General features: G+C 41.2%; 1 protein-coding gene across 1 annotated transcript; it reads right to left on the reverse strand.

Annotated features, from left to right (window-relative positions):
• Positions 1-2,214: 2,214 nt before the first annotated feature.
• On the reverse strand, positions 2,215-20,820 carry cpb1 (carboxypeptidase B1 (tissue)). Its single transcript, XM_052498633.1, has 11 exons — positions 20,692-20,820; positions 18,390-18,465; positions 17,574-17,698; positions 12,415-12,517; positions 12,101-12,202; positions 10,284-10,388; positions 8,843-8,953; positions 8,254-8,344; positions 5,710-5,912; positions 2,767-2,851; positions 2,215-2,502 (listed from the first exon to the last, which is right to left on the reverse strand). Exons 1-11 carry the CDS (start codon positions 20,790-20,792, stop codon positions 2,315-2,317), a joined length of 1,290 nt encoding a protein of 429 aa, XP_052354593.1. The 5' UTR covers positions 20,793-20,820; the 3' UTR covers positions 2,215-2,314.
• Positions 20,821-21,311: the final 491 nt, after the last annotated feature.

Here is a 21,311-nt window from a genome sequence, read left to right on the forward strand (position 1 = left end):
TAGACAGTAGATCTGTGATTGGTTCCCATGCAATAGATAGACAGTAGATCTGTGATTGGTTCCCATGCAATAGATAGACAGTAGATCTGTGATTGGTTCCCATGCAATAGATAGACAGTAGATCTGTGATTGGTTCCCATGCAATAAACAGACAGTAGATCTGTGATTGGTTCCCATGCAATAGATAGACAGACAGTAGATCTGTGATTGGTTCCCATGCAATAAACAGACCGTAGATCTGTGATTGGTTCCCATGCAATAGATAGACAGACAGTAGATCTGTGATTGGTTCCCATGCAATAGACAGACAGTAGATCTGTGATTGGTTCCCATGCAATAAACAGACCGTAGATCTGTGATTGGTTCCCATGCAATAAACAGACAGTAGATCTGTGATTGGTTCCCATGCAATAGACAGACAGTAGATCTGTGATTGGTTCCCATGCAATAGACAGACAGTAGATCTGTGATTGGTTCCCATGCAATAGATAGACAGACAGTAGATCTGTGATTGGTTCTCATGCAATAGATAGACAGACAGTAGATCTGTGATTGGTTCCCATGCAATAGATAGACAGTAGATCTGTGGCCCAGTTATTTTCTACAGTCAGACATGAGGTGCTGCCATGGAGATAGTACTTTACTCTATGGCTGTCACGTCCTGTGTTACTGCTGCCGGACCCAAATCTGGGATTGATTCCTCATTGGCTGAAAGCCAGACCCTAGTAGATCCCCTGAGAATTGGTTAAACCCACAATGAATCCTCAGACAGTAGATCTGTGATTGGTTCTCTCATGCAATTCCCTCTCTCACTGACTCTCTCTTTCTCCTATGTTATTCCCTCTCTCACTGACTCTGAGGTTCTCCATGTCTCATTACTTTCTCACTGACTGTCACGTCCTCTATTTCTCATTCCCTCTCTCACTGACTCTCAAATTCTCTCTATTTCTCATTCCCTCTCTCACTGACCCTCTTTCTCTCATTTCTCATTCCCACTGACTCCTCTTTCCCTGATTTCTCATTCCCTCTCTCACTGACTCTCTCTTTCTCTCTCTATTTCTCATTCCCTCTCTCACTGACTCTCTCTTTCTCTCTCTATTTCTCATTCCCTCTCTCACTGACTCTCTCTTTCTCTCTATTTCTCATTCCCTCTCTCACTGACTCTCTCTTTCTCTCTATTTCTCATTCCCTCTCTCACTGACTCTCTCTTTCTCTCTATTTTTCATTCCCTCTCTCACTGACTCTCTCTTTCTCTCTCTATTTCTCATTCCCTCTCTCACTGACTCTCTCTTTCTCTCTATTTCTCATTCCCTCTCTCACTGACTCTCTCTTTCTCTCTATTTCTCATTCCCTCTCTCACTGACTCTCTATTTCTCTCTATTTCTCATTCCCTCTCTCACTGACTCTCTCTTTCTCTCTCTATTTCTCATTCCCTCTCTCACTGACTCTCTCTTTCTCTCTCTATTTCTCAATCCCTCTCTCACTGACTCTCTCTTTCTCTCTCTATTTCTCATTCCCTCTCTCACTGACTCTCTCTTTCTCTCTATTGCTCAATCCCTCTCTCACTGACTCTCTCTTTCTCTCTCTATTTTTCATTCCCTCTCTCACTGACTCTCTATTTCTCTCTATTTCTCATTCCCTCTCTCACTGACTCTCTCTTTCTCTCTCTATTTCTCAATCCCTCTCTCACTGACTCTCTTTCTCTCTCTATTTTTCATTCCCTCTCTCACTGACTCTCTCTTTCTCTCTCTATTTCTCAATCCCTCTCTCACTGACTCTCTCTTTCTCTCTCTATTTCTCATTCCCTCTCTCACTGACTCTCTCTTTCTCTCTATTGCTCAATCCCTCTCTCACTGACTCTCTCTTTCTCTCTCTATTTCTCATTCCCTCTCTCACTGACTCTCTTTCTCTCTCTATTTCTCATTCCCTCTCTCACTGACTCTCTCTTTCTCTCTCTCCCTCTGTTTCTCTCACCATTCTCATTTGAATCAAGAGACAGTGCAAATAGACAGAAAATGCTACTTTGAGATAAGTGCTTATCCCAAAAGTTATTCCTTTCAGTATGATTATGGATAATTTGAGTGTCATTTTTAGAATAGATATAGATTATTAAGTAGAGCAGAAGATACTATCTGCTTCTGTACTCAGTCCAGTAGTTCACTCTGTCTGGACCATAACTAATTGACAAAAGAAAGCATTATAATCAGAGAGGAGTTGTGAGATTAAACATGTTGCTGGTTTTATTGTTTGTTGTCAAGGAGAAAACATAACTGGTGGCCCTGCTGGGCAGTGGAGGGGTTCTGCGTGGTTCCCTCTAGTACAGGTTCTTCTGCACGTGGCTGGTGATGTACTTGACGGCCAGCATGGTCTCCTCACAGGTGGGCTTGATCTGAGATTCGGGCAACAGGAAGCCGTAACGCCCGGTGTCACGTAGCTCGAACGTGTAGGAGTACTTCACCCCCAGGTCGTAGGCCCAGTCGTCAGAGCCACCGGCAGCAGGGTCTGGAGAGGAGGAGATAACGGGAGAAACATATTATGGGTGATATCCTGGAGGATTGCGCTATAGCTAGGACAGCACACTACACACTACACAGCTAAATATAAATCAAATCAGAGTATGACAGGAGGCCTTATCACTCAGTCACTGTGGGTTCATATCCTGGATAATCAAATGTAGAGCTGTACTGTAGCTTCCACAGCTCTCAATAACATGCTATATAAAGCTTAAGGCCACAGGCCTGGTGTAGCCATGGTCTGTATACTCACAAATGGTAGCAGCTCCTGGGCCGCTGGTGTACTGGGTTCCATGCAGACTACGGAGAGCCTTGGAAGCTCCCTCAGCAACAGTCATCTACAGCAGGAGAGAGAGAGAGAGAGAGAGAGAGAGAGAGAGAGAGAGAGAGAGAGAGAGAGAGAGAGAGAGAGCGAAGAGATTGGTGGACAGGGATCACTGCCTTAGATTTAAAACCCACAACGGTACAATACAGGGGTCAAACGTGTTCCATCTTTAGACAATGGAAGAACTGGAAGAACCGAAGTACTATGAGTGGCTGGGTTAGAGAGGAGAGGAGGGTGAGAGGCGAGGAGGGTGAGAGGAGGGTGAGAGGAGAGGAGGGTGAGAGGAGGGTGAGAGGAGAGGAGGGTGAGAGGAGGGTGAGAGGAGAGGAGGGTGAGAGGAGAGGAGGGTGAGAGGAGAGGAGGATGAGAGGAGAGGAGGGGAGGGTGAGAGGCGAGGAGGGTGAGAGGAGGGTGAGAGGAGAGGAGGGTGAGAGGAGGGTGAGAGGAGAGGAGGGTGAGAGGAGGGTGAGAGGAGGGTGAGAGGAGAGGAGGATGAGAGGAGAGGAGGGGAGGGTGAGAGGAGGGTGAGAGGAGGGAAGGGTGAGAGGAGATGATTGTGAGAGGAGATGATTGTGAGAGGATATGATTGTGAGAGGAGAGGAGGGTGAGAGGAGGGTGAGAGGAGAGGAGGGTGAGAGGAGGGTGAGAGGAGAGGAGGGTGAGAGGAGAGGAGTGTGAGAGGAGAGAAGGGTGAGAGGAGAGGAGGGTGAGAGGAGAGGAGGGTGAGAGGATGGTGAGAGGAGAGGAGGGTGAGAGGAGAGGACGGTGAGAGGATGGTGAGAGGAGAGGAGGGTGAGAGGAGAGGACGGTGAGAGGATGGTGAGAGGAGAGGAGGGGTGAGAGGAGAGGTGGGTGAGAGGAGAGGATGGTGAGAGGAGAGGAGGGTGAGAGGAGAGGAGGGTGAGAGGAGAGAAGGGTGAGGGGAGAGGAGGGTGAGAGGAGAGGATGGTGAGAGGAGAGGAGGGTGAGAGGAGAGAAGGGTGAGGGGAGAGGAGGGTGAGAGGAGAGGATGGTGAGAGGAGAGGAGGGTGAGAGGAGAGAAGGGTGAGGGGAGAGGATGGTGAGAGGAGAGGAGGGTGAGAGGAGAGGACGGTGAGAGGATGGTGAGAGGAGAGGAGGGTGAGAGGAGGGTGAGAGGAGAGGAGGGTGAGAGGAGAGGAGGGTGAGAGGAGAGGAGGGTGAGAGGAGGGTGAGAGGATGGTGAGAGGATGGTGAGAGGAGAGGACGGTGAGAGGACGGTGAGAGGAGAGGAGGGTGAGAGGAGAGGACAGTGTGACGCTGAGTCAGCGAAATACACCAGGTATTAACAGCAGGAGTGTGAGAGTTGGGGAAGGACTGTGACAAAGATCTCTATAAACCACTGTGAGAGCAACACAACAGAAGAGGGCCTGGAGGCGACCTTTGTTAAGATGAGCAGCGATGATAGATCTGAAGGAGGGACTGAGAAAAGATACAAAAAATGTCCTGATATTAGAGTGGTGAAGGGAGACGAGTATTAGATATCTGTGTGGATGGGGTGGTTATAGGAGGGTATTAGATGTCTGGATGGGGTGGTTATAGGAGGGGTATTAGATGTCTGGATGGGGTGGTTATAGGAGGGTATTAGATATCTGTCTGGATGGGGTGGTTATAGGAGGGGTATTAGATATCTGTCTGGATGGGGTGGTTATAGGAGGGGTATTAGATATCTGTCTGGATGGGGTGGTTATAGGTGGGGTATTAGATATCTGTCTGGATGGGGTGGTTATAGGAGGGGTATTAGATGTCTGGATGGGGTGGTTATAGGAGGGGTATTAGATGTCTGGATGGGGTGGTTATAGGAGGGGTATTAGATGTCTGGATGGGGTGGTTATAGGAGGGTATTAGATGTCTGGATGGGGAGGTTATAGGAGGGGTATTAGATGTCTGGATGGGGTGGGTATAGGAGGGGTATTAGATGTCTGGATGGGGTGGTTATAGGAGGGGTATTATGGTCAGGGGTTATGGGTTGGATCTGGGGTTATGTGTTGGGTCAGGGAATATGGGTTGGGTCAGGTGTTATGGGTTGGGTCAGGTGTTATGAGTTAGGGTAGGTACTCAAAGGTGCTCAATGGTGTAAGGGTTAGGGGTTATGGGTTAGGGTTAGGGGTTATGGGTTATGGGTTATGGGTTAGGGTCAGGGTTAGGGGGTATGGTCAGTGTTAGTGGTTATGGGTTAGGGTTTATGGTAGGGTCAGTGTTAGTGGTTATGGGTTAGGGGTTAGGGGTTAGGGGTTAGGGGTTATGGGTTAGGGTCAGGGTTAGGGGGTATGGTCAGTGTTATATATCATTATATAGTGTTATGGTTATTTAGGTCAGGGTTTATAGGGTCAAAGTGACTGGTTACAGTCATGTTAGTGCATTACATTTACGGTCAGGGTTAGGGTAGGGTCAGTGTTAGTGGTTATGGGTTAGGGTCAGGGTTAGGGGGTAGGGTCAGTGTTAGTGGTTATGGGTTAGCGCCATGGTTACCAACTGTGTTAGTGGTTATGGGTTAGGGTCAGGGTTAGGGGGTAGGGTCAGTGTTAGTGGTTATGGGTTATGGTCAGGGTTTATGGTAGGGTCAGTGTTAGTGGTTATGGGTTAGGGTCAGGGTTTAGGGGTTAGGGGTTAGGGGTTATGGGTTATGGGTTATGGGTTATGGGTTATGGGTTATGGGTTAGGGTCAGGGTTAGGGGGTAGGGTCAGTGTTTGTGGTTATGGGTTAGGGTTAGGGGTTATGGGTTAGGGTCAGGGTTAGGGGGTAGGGTCAGTGTTAGTGGTTATGGGTTAGGGTTATGGGTTATGGGTTATGGGTTATGGGTTAGGGTCAGGGTTATGGGTTAGGGTCAGGGTTAGGGGGTAGGTACTGACCAGCTCGCTGTGATGCTCCGCCAGCTCAAAGGTGTAGGAGTAGGGGAAGAGCAGCAGCTGAGAGTAGGAGTGGATGGTGAGGTAGGCCTTGATGGACGACTTGTTCCTACGGATGAAGTCAGCAACGTTCTTCACCTCGATCTCAGATTCGGGTGAGGAGCCACAGAATGTGTCGCTGCATGGGTTGGAGGAGGCCCCAGTGGCTGAGAGGGTGAAAGGAGAGAGGGATGGGTTAGGGTGAGAGAAGAGAGGAGAGGGGACAGAGGTTAGGGTAATAGGATAGAGGAGAGGGTGAGAGGAGGGAGGAGAGGGTGAAAGGAGAGAGGAGAGGGTGAAGAGAGGGTGAGAGGAGAGAGGAGAGGGTGAAAGGAGAGAGGAGAGGGTGAAAGGAGAGAGGAGAGGGTGAAGAGAGGGTGAGAGGAGAGAGGAGAGGGTGAAAGGAGAGAGGAGAGGGTGAAAGGAGAGAGGAGAGGGTGAAAGGAGAGAGGAGAGGGTGAGAGGAGAGAGGAGAGGGTAAAAGGATAGAGGAGAGGGTGAGAGGAGGGAGGAGAGGGTGAAAGGAGAGAAGAGAGGGTGAAGAGAGGGTGAGAGGAGAGAGGAGAGGGTGAAAGGAGAGAGGAGAGGGTGAAAGGAGAGAGGAGAGGGTGAAAGGAGAGAGGAGAGGGTGAGAGGAGAGAGGAGAGGGTGAAAGGAGAGAGGAGAGGGTGAGAGGAGGGAGGAGAGGGTGAGAGGAGGGAGGAGAGGGTGAAATGAGAGAGGAGAGGGGACAGAGGTTAGGGTGAAAGGAGAGAGGAGAGGGTGAAAGGAGAGAGGAGAGGGTGAAAGGAGAGAGCAGAGGGTGAAAGGAGAGAGGAGAGGGTGAGAGGAGGGAGGAGAGGGTGAGAGGAGGGAGGAGAGGGTGAGAGGAGGGAGGACTATTGTATCTCTATAGTAATACATCTCCATACTGTATCTCTATGGAAATACACTCTATACTGTATCTCTATAGTAATACACTTCTATATAGTAGAAATACCCTCTATACTGTATCTCTATAGTAATACACTTCTATATAGTAGAAATACACTCTATACTGTATCTCTATAGTAATACACTTCTATATAGTAGAAATACACTCTATACTGTATCTCTATAGTAATACACTTCTATATAGTAGAAATACACTCTATACTGTATCTCTATAGTAATACACTTCTATATAGTAGAAATACACTCTATACTGTATCTCTATAGAAATGCACTTCTATATAGTAGAAATACACTCTATACTGTATCTACATTTACATTTACATTTAAGTCATTTAGCAGACGCTCTTATCCAGAGCGACTTACAAATTGGTGCATTCACCTTATGACATCCAGTGGAACAGCCACTTTACAATAGTGCATCTAAATCTTTTAAGGGGGGTGAGAAGGATTACTTTATCCTATCCTAGGTATTCCTTAAAGAGGTGGGGTTTCAGGTGTCTCTATAGTAATACACTTCTATATAGTAGAAATACACTCTATACTGTATCTCTATACTAATACACTTCTATATAGTAGAAATACACTCTATCCTGTATCTCTATAGTAATACACTTCTATATAGTAGAAATACACTCTATACTGTATCTCTATAGTAATACACTTCTATATAGTAGAAATACACTCTATACTGTATCTCTATAGTAATACACTTCTATATAGTAGAAATACACTCTATACTGTATCTCTATAGTAATACACTTCTATATAGTAGAAATACACTCTATACTGTATCTCTATAGTAATACACTTCTATATAGTAGAAATACACTCTATACTGTATCTCTATAGTAATACACTTCTATATAGTAGAAATACACTCTATACTGTATCTCTATAGTAATACACTTCTATATAGTAGAAATACACTCTATACTGTATCTCTATAGTAATACACTTCTATATAGTAGAAATACACTCTATACTGTATCTCTATACTAATACACTTCTATATAGTAGAAATACACTCTATACTGTATCTCTATAGTAATACACTTCTATATAGTAGAAATACACTCTATACTGTATCTCTATAGTAATACACTTCTATATAGTAGAAATACACTCTATACTGTATCTCTATAGAAATGCACTTCTATATAGTAGAAATACACTCTATACTGTATCTCTATAGAAATACACTTCTATATAGTAGAAATACACTCTATACTGTATCTCTATAGTAATACACTTCTATATAGTAGAAATACACTCTATACTGTATCTCTATAGTAATACACTTCTATATAGTAGAAATACACTCTATACTGTTTCTCTATAGTAATACACTTCTATATAGTAGAAATACACTCTATAATGTATCTCTATAGTAATACACTTCTATATAGTAGAAATACACTCTATACTGTATATCTATAGAAATGCACTTCTATATAGTAGAAATACACTCTATACTGTATCTCTATAGAAATGCACTTCTATATAGTAGAAATACACTCTATACTGTATCTCTATAGAAATGCACCTCCATGTTACAGTTTATATGACTGTACTCACTGCACCATCCAGCGTTCCAGTTTCTGTTGGGATCAGCACCGATGCAGCTGGAACTAGACATCCTGGAGCGAGTCTTTCTCCACATCCTGTTCTACAGGTCCAAAACACACACCGAGCCACAACATAAATCCATAAGTACACTAATTGCTGTGATACTGCATTGCGTGATTTTTTAAAAACTGAGCTGTCGGTTAGGGGCTCGTAAGTAGGAGTTTCACTGTAAGGTGTTGTATTCGGCGCATGTGACTAATATTATTTATTTTTATTTGATCACATACTGTATAATGAGTAGTTAAACACCACATTTTTGCCATCAGAAATCAGGCAGTGTCAATAATCAGGTAATAAAGTATAACAGCAATTAGTGTACTTTTGGCTAACAGCTAATGGCTAACTGCTAACTGGCTAACAGCTAACGGCTAACTAGCTAATGGCTAGCAGCTAACTGGCTAGCAGCTAACTGGCTAACAGCTAACTGGCTAACAGTGAACGGCTAACTGCTAACTGGTTAACAGCTAACGGCTAACTGGCTAATGGCTAGTGGCCAACAGGCTAGAAGTTAATGGCTAACAGCTAAAGGAAAACGTACGCTATTGTGGGTGAAGTCGTATCCGTCGATGTTGAAGACGGGCAGAACATAGACATCCATCTGGTTTAGCAGGCCGGTCATCTCAGAGTCACTACCGTAGGTGGACAGAGCCTGGGAAGAAGGAGGAAGAGAAGGAGAGGGAGAGAGGAAGACGAGAGTGAGAGGGTTATGAATTTGAGTTCTGAACTGTTTCGATGGAGGAAGAGGACAATATACCCAGCTAGCACATAACGTTCTGAGAATCATATGTTTCTTAGAGCATAGTGAGAGTGCGGTTGTCCTATGGTTATTTTGCATACAACCTTCCCACAACGTTCTGGGAACGGTGCAGGATAGTTGCTTAGCTTTGGAACATTCTCAGCACATTTAAGGAACTTGGCAAAAAAATGTAATTTTCTTGGTATTTCATTACCTTAACATAACTTTTCCTAAAAGTTCAAACATGGTTATACTTCATTTTGGTAATGTTGTAGGAACGTTGTCAAACTGGTTTGACATAGGGATTTATTCTCAAATAGTTCAGAGGACGTTAATGTTCTTCTGTGGGAATTTCATTACTCCAGCATAGTTTCCCACAGGCTTCCTCATGGTTCGATTTAAAGTCATGTTCTCAAATTGTTCCGAGAACGTTAAGAAAACGTTCTATTAAAAAAAAAAACACAAGTGAACTTTAGTAACGTTCGGAGAACATTCTAAGAATGTTATTTAAAAACCTATACATTCCGTTCTCAGCGTCAACAAACCTCTCTTTAGCCTTCATCTTGTTAAGTGTGTTCAGGTGTGTTGACCACGCCCACTAATTGGCCTCACCTGATGTTCATAGTGCTCGTTTCCTTTGACATAAAGTCTGTTTGACTAAAATGAACAGCTTTGTATGTATAAAAAAAACATTCCATACTGGCTCCTTCCTGGTGGTGCACTGGACTCATCCCACGGGTAGTTATAGGTTTAAATCTCACTGATACCGTGTCACAATAATAAAAGACATGTGTTTGCATGATTAATACCGAAGGAAATTAATGTCCTATCTGAGCTTGGAGTTAAAGATAGCACAACTAAGCTAACATTCAGTGAAAGTTAAGGAAGTTATTCAAAAACTATCAAATAACCAATAATGTCTGTTCGCAGAAAACGGGAAAACGGTCAAGGAACGAGTAAAACGTTCTCATAACCACCTCCCTGCAACCTAAAAATAAACAGTCTCAGAACAAGCAACATTTTTCACTTCTGTTCACAGAACGTTTAAAAAGAATGTTAAGGAAACATATGGCTTCTTTGCAACAACCTGTTGTGAAACCGAAAACATACATTCTCACAACTTCCAAGGAACCAAATGTCATAGCTGGGCATATAGATGATATGATATAGAATTACAGAAGTGTCATTGTGCGTCCATTGATATCCTATTAAATGAGTTGTACTATGTCACTCTGAGCCTCACCTCTTTGACGAACCACTGGCAGAAAGCGGTGGAAATCCACTCCCTGGCGTGAATACCACAGTCCAAGAAGATAGAGGGCTTGGTGGAGCTGGACTTCTTACCGATCTGTAGAGATACGTTTTACTCCTTTAACCTTTAGTTCAACAGGTCTGTGTTGTTGAGATTGACGTAGGCTACATGGTGTTCAATAGAGGTTTACACTGGATAAGAGCTGCTAGTGAATGATCCAAAATGTGAACCAGAGTAGGCTAGAACATTTCATAGACCACTGTCCAGACTATTTCATAGACCAGTGACCAGATTATTTCATAGACCACTGACCAGATTATTTCATAGACCACTACCCAGACTATTTCATAGACCACTGTCCAGACTATTTCATAGACCAGTGACCAGATTATTTCATAGACCACTACCCAGACTATTTCATAGACCACTGCCCAGACTATTTCATAGACCACTACCCAGACTATTTCATAGACCACTACCCAGACTATTTCATAGACCAGACTATTTCATAGACCACTGTCCAGACTATTTCATAGACCACTGACCAGACTATTTCATAGACCACTGACCAGACTATTTCATAGACCACTACCATAGACCACTATTTTCATAGACCACTGACCAGACTATTTCATAGACCACTGACCACTGACCAGACTATTTCATAGACCACTACCCAGACTATTTCATAGACCACTAGACTATTTCATGACCAGACTATTTCATAGACCACTACCCAGACTATTTCAGAGACCACTGTCCAGACTATTTCATAGACCACTGACCACTCCAGACTATTTCATAGACCACTACCCAGACTATTTCATAGACCACTGACCAGACTATTTCATAGACCACTATCCAGACTATTTTCATAGACCACTATTTCATAGACCACTGACTATTTCATAGACCAGACTATTTCATAGACCACTGACCAGACTATTTCATAGACCACTGACCAGACTATTTCATAGACCACTATCCAGACTATTTCATAGACCACTACCCAGACTATTTCATAGACCACTGACCAGACTATTTCATAGACCACTACCCAGACTATTTCATAGACCACTGACCAGACTATTTCATAGACCACTACCCAGACTATTTCATAGACCACTAGACCAGACTATTTCATAGACCACTGACCAGACTATTTCATAGACCACTACCCAGACTATTTCATAGACCACTACCCAGACTATTTCATAGACCACTGTCCAGACTATTTCATAGACCACTACCCAGACTATTTCATAGACCACTGACCAGACTATTTCATAGACCACTACCAAGACTATTTCATAGACCACTGACCAGACTATTTCATAGACCACTACTATTTCCCACTGACTATTTCATAGACCACTGACCAGACTATTTCATAGACCACTGACCAGACTATTTCATAGACCACTGATCAGACTATTTCATAGACCACTAACCAGACTATTTCATAGACCACTGACCAGACTATTTCATAGACCATTTCATAGACCACTACCCAGACTATTTCATAGACCACTGACCAGACTATTTCATAGACCACTGACCAGACTATTTCATAGACCACTACCCAGACTATTTCATAGACCACTGACCAGACTATTTCATAGACCACTGACCAGACTATTTCATAGACCACTGACCAGACTATTTCATAGACCACTAACCAGACTATTTCATAGACCACTGACCAGACTATTTCATAGACCACTAACCAGACTATTTCATAGACCACTGACCAGACTATTTCATAGACCACTGACCAGACTATTCAACAACAATAGCGTGAGTAATACCTTGAGAACGTTCATGGGACGTCCCTCGTAGGTGTTTCCGATCACCTGACGGCTGATCAGGTCGGGGTTTGAGGAGGAGATGGAGGAGATCCATGCCTGGATCTGGAGACACACGTAGATCGAGGGATGAAAGAGAAAGGGAGAGAGCGGGATGAGAGAGAAAGAGAGGAGAAACAGAGAGACAGTGGTAGTGAGAGAGATAGTATCTTACTTTGTTCCAACTGTTGTACTAGGATATATTGACAGAGAGAGAGCGAGAGAGCGAGAGACAGAAGGATAGAGAGAGAGAGACAGAAGGATAGAGAGAATCTTACTTTGTCCCAACTGTTGTATTTGGTGTAGCTGTGTACTCTGGGGTCTGGGGTTCTGTTGTCCAGCTGCTCTTCCATCTGAGCCTGTAGGTCCTCAATCAGGACTCTGAGAACAGAGACAATTCCCCCATCAACGTACGCTGAGTATAACAAACATCAGGAACACCCTTCTAATATCTAGTTGCACCCCTTTTGCCCTCAGAACAGCCTCAATTTGTCGAGCCATGGACTCTACAAGCTGTCAAAAGCCTTCCACAGGGATGCTGGCCCATGTTGACTCTACAAGCTGTCGAAAGATTTCCACAGGGATGCTGGCCCATGTTGACTCTACAAGCTGTCGAAAGCCTTCCACAGGGATGCTGGCCCATGTTGACTCTACAAGCTGTCGAAAGACTTCCACAGGGATGCTGGCCCATGTTGACTCTACAATGCTTCCACAGGGATGCTGGCCCATGTTGACTCTACAAGCTGTCGAAAGCCTTTGACTCTACAAGCTGTCGAAAGCCTTCATGTCCTTTGGGTGGTGGACTGTTCTCGATACACGCGGGAAACTGGTGAGAGTGAAAAACCCGGCAGCGTTGCAGTTCTTGACACAAACCGGTGCACCTGGCATCTACTACCATACCCCCGTTCAAAGGCACTTAAAAATCTTTTGTCTTGCCCATTCACCCTCTGCATGGCACACGTACACGTCTCAATTGTCTCAAGGCTTAAAAATCCTTCTTTAACCCGTCTCCTCCCCTTCATCTACACTGATTGAAGTGGATTTAACACGTGACATCACTAAGGGATCCTAGTTTTCACCTGGATTCACCTGGTCAGTCTGTCATGGAAAGAGCAGGTGTTCTTAATGTTTTGTACACTCAGTGTACATGCTAGATAGTAATTAACGTATACTATTATACTGTCAAATTGTATTATTTATCTTTCATTGGAAAGTCTCTTTCTTGTTTTCAGTCTTTTAAATGTTCTCTTGTTCTTTCTCCAGTTCAAGGCCTTTTTAAATTCCACAGCCTGGACAGTCCATGTCCTTACACCACGACTGATGGCTCTTTCTAGCACAGCGGAAGCGTGTCTCTTACTTTCTCTGATGTTCAGTTGCAACTCCTGATGAACTTAACGGCTGAGTCTCTTTTAGCAGCTAGTTCCATGGACACACCGCCTTCAATGGACCTTTTGCCAAGGTCAGATTACTTTCAGTCAATAGTCTCTTTAGTTCTTTCGCTTCACTCTGTAACCCACATACTTCCCACTGGGCATAAAAACGGTTGAGTCAGCGTTGTTTCCACGTCATTTAAACCAAAACATTCAATGTGATGACGTTGAATCGAAGTGGAAAACTGATTGAAAAACTCAACGTTTTACCTAAATCCAATGATACATCACTGAGCAGAAATACTATTTATATTAGTATGAAGTACTATAGTATCCAGTAATATCTATATAACAGTAATCACTGTAATATAGTATCCAGTAATATCTATATAACAGTAATAACAGTAGTATAGTATCCAGTAATATCTATATAACAGTAATAACAGTAGTATAGTATCCAGTAATATCTATATAACAGTAATCACTGTAATATAGTATCCAGTAATATCTATATAACAGTAATAACAGTAGTATAGTATCCAGTAATATCTATATAACAGTAATAACAGTAGTATAGTATCCAGTAATATCTATATAACAGTAATAACAGTAGTATAGTATCCAGTAATATCTATATAACAGTAATCACTGTAATATAGTATCCAGTAATATCTATATAACAGTAATAACAGTAGTATAGTATCCAGTAATATCTATATAACAGTAATAACAGTAGTATAGTATCCAGTAATATCTATATAACAGTAATCACTGTAATATAGTATCCAGTAATATCTATATAACAGTAATAACAGTAGTATAGTATCCAGTAATATCTATATAACAGTAATAACAGTAGTATAGTATCCAGTAATATCTATATAACAGTAATAACAGTAGTATAGTATCCAGTAATATCTATATAACAGTAATCACTGTAATATAGTATCCAGTAATATCTATATAACAGTAATAACAGTAGTATAGTATCCAGTAATATCTATATAACAGTAATCACTGTAATATAGTATCCAGTAATATCTATATAACAGTAATAACAGTAGTATAGTATCCAGTAATATCTATATAACAGTAATAACAGTAGTATAGTATCCAGTAATATCTATATAACAGTAATCACTGTAATATAGTATCCAGTAATATCTATATAACAGTAATAACAGTAGTATAGTATCCAGTAATATCTATATAACAGTAATAACAGTAGTATAGTATCCAGTAATATCTATATAACAGTAATAACAGTAATATAGTATCCAGTAATATCTATATAACAGTAATAACAGTAGTATAGTATCCAGTAATATCTATATAACAGTAATAACAGTAGTATAGTATCCAGTAATATCTATATAACAGTAATCACTGTAATATAGTATCCAGTAATATCTATATAACAGTAATAACAGTAGTATAGTATCCAGTAATATCTATATAACAGTAATAACAGTAGTATAGTATCCAGTAATATCTATATAACAGTAATCACTGTAATATAGTATCCAGTAATATCTATATAACAGTAATAACAGTAGTATAGTATCCAGTAATATCTATATAACAGTAATCACTGTAATATAGTATCCAGTAATATCTATATAACAGTAATAACAGTAGTATAGTATCCAGTAATATCTATATAACAGTAATAACAGTACTATAGTATCCAGTAATATCTATGTAACAGTGATAACAGTAGTAGATTACTTTATATCTATATACAATATCTATATTACAGTCTCCATCCCACTTTACTACAGCAGGGTAAAGATTATGTCAGTGTGTAGTATGTATTATCTATAGGGGAATGTGGTAGTATCTATTTGTTTTTGAAAGAAAAGCACATTTTTGTCCATTAAAATAACATACAATTCAGATCAGAAATACAGTGTAGACATTGTTAATGTTGTAAATGACTATTGCCGCTGGAAAAAGCATATTTTTTACTTCTTAGGGCCCCTTTTTTCTCTATTTCCGCCTGAATGACGTGCCCAAAGTAAACTGCCTGTTGCTCAGGCCCTGAAGCCAGGATATAAATATAATTGGTACCATTGGAAAGAAAGCACTTTGAAGTTTGTAGAACTATTCAAATAATTTAGGAAAATACAACACATTAGATATGGTAGGAGAAAATCCAAATAATTATTTTGTTTGTTTTGTTGAGAGACCATCCTCTTAGAGAAAGCTCATATTGCGAAATAGCTCCCTGGATGCAATTCCTATGGCTTCCACAGGGTGGCAGCAGTCTATGTTCCAGGTTTCACGCTTGTAACTTCAAAAACTAATAAGAAATAACAGTTTGTGTATGATGACAGTCTTGGAAATCCGTATCTTTGCGCGCAATGATGAAGTTGCGCACCTGCTAAAATCGGTTTCATATTGAACATCCTTCTTTCCGAAATAAATATTATAGTTTGATGACATTTTAGGGCATTTTAGGGAATTACGCGCCCTCCAGTTTCACAGGAAGTTGTCCCGCTAGCTGGACACCGAGCCTTATTTTATGTAATATCTACATAGACGTTCAGAGGCCCATTATCAGCAACCATCACTCCTGTGTTCCAATGGCACGTTGTGTTAACTAATCCAAGTTTATCATTTTTAAAGGCTAATTGATCATTAGAAAACCCTTTTACAATTATGTTAGCACAGCTGAAAACTGTTGTCCTGCTTAAAGGAGCAATAAAACTGGCCTTCTTTAGACTAGTTGAGTATCTGAAATATCAGCATTTGTGGGTTCGATTACAGGCTCAAAATGGCCAGAAACAAAGTACTTTCTTCTGAATCTCGTCAGTCTATTCTTGTTCTGAGAAATTAAGGTTATTCCATGCGAGAAATTGCCAAGAAACCGAAGAACACTGTACTACTCCCTTCACAGAACAACGCAAACTGTCTCTAACCAGAATAGATAGAGGAGTGGGAGGCCCCGGTGCTCAACTGAGCAAGAGGACAAGTACATTAGAGTGTCTAGTTTGAGAAACAGAGGCTTCACAAGTCCTCAACTGGCAGCTTCATTAAATAGTACCCGCAAAACACCAGTCTCAACGTCAACTGTGAAGAGGCAACTCCAAACTTTTGTCAAATCAAATCAAATTTATTTATATAGCCCTTCTTAGATCAGCTGATATCTCAAAGTGCTGTACAGAAACCCAGCCTAAAACCCCAAACAGCAAGCAATGCAGGTGTAGAGGTATGTAGTAGTATCTATATGCAGTAGTATCAATATGTAGAAGCAAGTAAAAATACTTTAAAGTACAACTAAGTCGTTTTTGTGGGTATTTCCTATTTATATTTTTGACTACTTTTGATTTTACTTCACCACATTCCTAAAGAAAACTAGGTACTTTTTTTTACTCCAAACATTTTCCCAGACACCCAGAAGTACTTGTTACATTTTGAATGATTAGCAGGACAGGAAAAAGTGTCTAATTCACACACTTATCAAGAGAACATTCCTGGTCATCTCTACTGCCTTCTACTGTTCTGGAGGACTCATTTAACACACATGCTTAGTTTGTAAATGACGAGTGTTGGAGTTGGACCCCAGGCTAAACCGTAAATTAAAAAAAACAAGAACATTGTGCTGATTGCCTTAATATAAGAAATATGAAATTAGTTGTACTTTTACCTTTACATTTAACCAAATACTTTTAGACTTTTACTCAAGTAGTATTTTACTGGGTGACTTTCACTTTAATTTGAGTCATTTTCTATTGAGGTATCTATACTTTTACTCAAATATGACAATTGGATACTTTTCCCACCACTGTGTAGTTGTGTGTAGTAGTATATATATATATATGTAGTAGTATGTAGTTGTATGTAGTAGTATCTATATGTAGTAGTATGTAGTAGTATCTATATGTAGTAGTATCTATATGTAGGTAGTATCTATATGTAGTAGTATCTATATGTAGTAGTATCCAGTAGTATCTATATGTAGTGGTATGTAGTAGTATCTATACATATATATACTACAGTATACTACTACATAAAGATACTACTACATTTTCCCGGACATCCAGTATTGATACATATTGTATTACCCAGTCTCCATGCCACTCTGCTGCAGAATGGTGTAGACCATGTCAGTGTGGGCAGCAGGAACATGGAGATCCACGTCAATATCTATGGTCACCAGGTCAGCACTCTCAGGACTCCAGAAGTCCACCTGCAGAGGGAGACACACACACACAGACAGACAGACAGACAGACAGACAGACAGACAGACAGACAGACAGACAGACAGACAGATGGGCGGAGGGGGGGAGACACAGGCAGACAGACAGACAGACAGACAGACAGACAGACAGACAGACAGACAGACAGACAGACAGACAGACAGACAGGCACAGACAGACGGGCGGAGGGGGAGACACAGGCAGACAGACAGGACAGACAGACAGACAGACAGACAGACAGACAGACAGGACAGACAGACAGACAGACAGCAGACACAGACACAGACAGACAGGGGCGGAGGGGGAGACACAGACAGGCAGACAGGCAGACAGACAGACAGACAGACAGACAGACAGACAGACAGACAGATGGGCGGAGGGGGGGAGACACAGACAGACAGACAGACAGACAGACAGACAGACAGACAGACGGGCGGAAGGGGGAGACACACATTTTAACACATACTGTACATCCTCAAACAAGTCCTTCACAGCATAGAGAGGCAAAGTGTTCTGGTTCTCGTGTGGGAACCTAGGGGGCCTGAAATAAGTCTCTGGGAACCAAAATGATTTGAATTCAAATGTTTTCTTTTCTTTCACAGCATCGTAACCAGTAACCAGGCCAGTCCAGTACAGCTTGGCTAGGCTCGGCTAAGAATAGTGAAAGGGTTTTTTATGTACCTCCATGCTGTTGGCCAGCTCCTTGATAAGGAGAACATGATCATCAAGGACAGGCTTCAGACGGAACACTTTCTCCCTGGACAACCAAGACAAGAGATTTACACTGTTATTATAGAACACCTTGACAACCAAGACAAGAGATATACACTGTTATTATAGAACACCTTGACAACCAAGACAAGAGATATACACTGTTATTATAGAACACCTTGACAACCAAGACAAGAGATATACACTGTTATTATAGAACACCTTGACAACCAAGACAAGAGATTTACACTGTTATTATAGAACACCTTGACAACCAAGACAAGAGATATACACTGTTATTATAGAACACCTTGACAACCAAGACAAGAGATATACACTGTTATTATAGAACACCTTGACAACCAAGACAAGAGATATACACTGTTATTATAGAACACCTTGACAACCAAGACAAGAGATTTACACTGTTATTATAGAACACCTTGACAACCAATACAAGAGATATACACTGTTATTATAGAACACCTTGACAACCAAGACAAGAGAAACCCAGCTAGCACATTTGTTTCTTGGAAGTTGTGGGAATTTGAGTTTTTGTTTCTCATTGGTTGAGGTAATGAAGCTATGTTTTCTGACCAGTAAAAGTGAACATTTTGCCTGTTCTGGGAACATTTATTTTTATAGTTTCCAGGAAAGTTCTGAGAACATTTTGCTAAGAAACATGAAAATTAATTAATCTTGTAAACAGATCATTTTTTTATTGTGACACGACATCAGAGATTTGAAACTATACTTTTTTCTGTTTTCTATCCGTGGAATGAGTCCAGTGCACCACCGGGAAGGAGCCAGTATGGCATGTTTTTTTATACATACAAAGCTGTTCATTTTTGTCTATTCAAACAGACCCCATTTAAAAGAAATAAAAGCTCAGGTGTGGCCAGTTAGTGGGCGTGGCCAACACACCTGAACACACTTAACAAAATAGAGAATAGAGAGAGTTTTCTTGATGCTGAGAACAAGAAAGTAGATATTTTTTAAATAGTATTTTAAGATAAGTTTTCTGAACGTTACTGACGTTTGTTTGTGTTTATTTTCTTAATGTTCTCTGAACTATTTGAGAACATCATATTGAATAGAACTACCTGTAGGAAACATTATGCTGAAGTACTGAAATTCTTACCAGAAAAACAGCCCCTGAACTATTTGAGAACATTCCCAATGTCAAACCAGTTGGAGAACGTTGCGAAAATTCAAATTAAAGGTCACACTTATATTTGGATAGTCTGGTTTTTTCACGTGTACATGCTCTGGAGATGGTCATACTAATAACAAATTATCTGTTGATAAACTACTGCTTAGGTTACAATTAGGGTTAGGATAAGGGTTAAGGTTAGGTTTAAGTTTAGGGTTAGGATAAGGGTTAAGGTTAGGTTTAAGTTTAGGGTTAGGACAAGGGTTAAGGTTAGGTTTAAGTTTAGGGTTAGGATAAGGGTTAAGGTTAGGTTTAAGTTTAGGGTTAGGACAAGGGTTAAGGTTAGGTTTAAGTTTAGGGTTAGGATAAGGGTTAAGGTTAGGTTTAAGTTTAGGGTTAGGATAAGGGTTAAGGTTAGGTTTAAGTTTAGGGTTAGGATAAGGGTTAAGGTTAGGTTTAAGTTTAGGGTCAGGATAAGGGTTAATGTAAGGGTTAAATTTAGGGTTAGGATAAGGGTTAAGGTAAGGGTTAAATTTAGGGTTAGGATAAGGGTTAAGGTAGGGGTTAAATTTAGGGTTAAGGTTAGGTTTAAAGCTAGGGTTAGTAGGTAGTTGAAATGTTACTGAAAGTTTGTAGATAGTCTGATGGACTATCCATTTAAAGTTCATTTTAGCAATTTTTTAACTGTTACGAAACATTCTGTTAAAGTAATAAAATACCCCCCAAAAAGTATGTATATTTTTCTATAAATGTGCTGAGAATGTTCCAAAACTATCCTGCACCACTCTCAGAACATTGTGGTAAGGTTTTATGCAAGTTAACCATAGGACAACCATGCTCTCACCAAGCTCTAAGAAACACATGGTTCTCAGAACGTTATGCGCTAACTGGGTTAGAGAACACATTTTATAGATCTCTGGGAGCATTAATAAACATATCAGAATACAGTCGTCCACATGGTCATTCACGAGGTCTCCATTCATCACCAATAAGCCACATGGTAGCACAGATTGTAATGTACAGAGTCTATCTTCATAATTTTCTAAGTATATTTTTCTATGTTGTATTCTGAGAACTTGTGATTTTAAAATATTTCAAAATAAAAGTTTGATATTTTACCCATCGAAACGCGTCACCTCAGCCAGGGCCACTGCCACAAATCCTAGAAGCAGAAGAATCTTCATCATGTTGCCAGTGAAGCTGTCTTCACCAATCCCCATCCTTTATAACTCCTGACCCTCTCCCTCTCCACCAATCACAAGCATCTGTGCCTCGACCCTCCCCCCCCCACTTTCTCCACCAATCCCCATCCTCATCTGAGTGTTATCTCTCTGTCTAGAAGCCTATCTGACCACCTGTTAGCAGCAGGTGTTCGTCCAGGGATACAGTAGCTTCTCAATGAGAACCTCTTCAATGATTAACAAGCTGTGATGGAATCCTTGTAACGGGTGTTCTAGAATGGTGCGGAGCATGGACAGCCAAGGTCATTGGTCTGTTCTGACACGTGACTTGGAACGCAGTCATATTACAACTTATGAAAAACATCTAGCAAACGTTTTAGCAATCAGTATCGGTTGATTGTGATGATACAGAACGACCAGGTCTGTATATTACTAAGACTTTTGCTTTGACACAAGCGTGTTGAGGCGTAGGGAGGATGTGGAAATGATGCAACCTCTTGGGTAGGTTACTGTACCTCACTTTTTCCCTATTGATGAAGAAGTACACAACAATCAGAA

Source organism: Oncorhynchus keta, chromosome 4 (assembly GCF_023373465.1).
Source record: "Oncorhynchus keta strain PuntledgeMale-10-30-2019 chromosome 4, Oket_V2, whole genome shotgun sequence".
Classification (NCBI taxonomy): domain Eukaryota; kingdom Metazoa; phylum Chordata; class Actinopteri; order Salmoniformes; family Salmonidae; genus Oncorhynchus; species Oncorhynchus keta.

Coding starts and splice junctions, on each gene's coding strand:
- cpb1 (XM_052498633.1), bottom strand. CDS start 20,792: ATGGGGATTGGTGAAGACAGCTTCACTGGCAACATGATGAAGATTCTT. Junction 10,389..12,100: donor GTCCCATGAACGTTCTCAAG/GTATTACTCACG, acceptor GTATCTCTACAG/ATCGGTAAGAAGTCCAGCTC. Junction 8,345..8,842: donor ACGACTTCACCCACAATAGC/GTACGTTTTCCT, acceptor TTGGACCTGTAG/AACAGGATGTGGAGAAAGAC.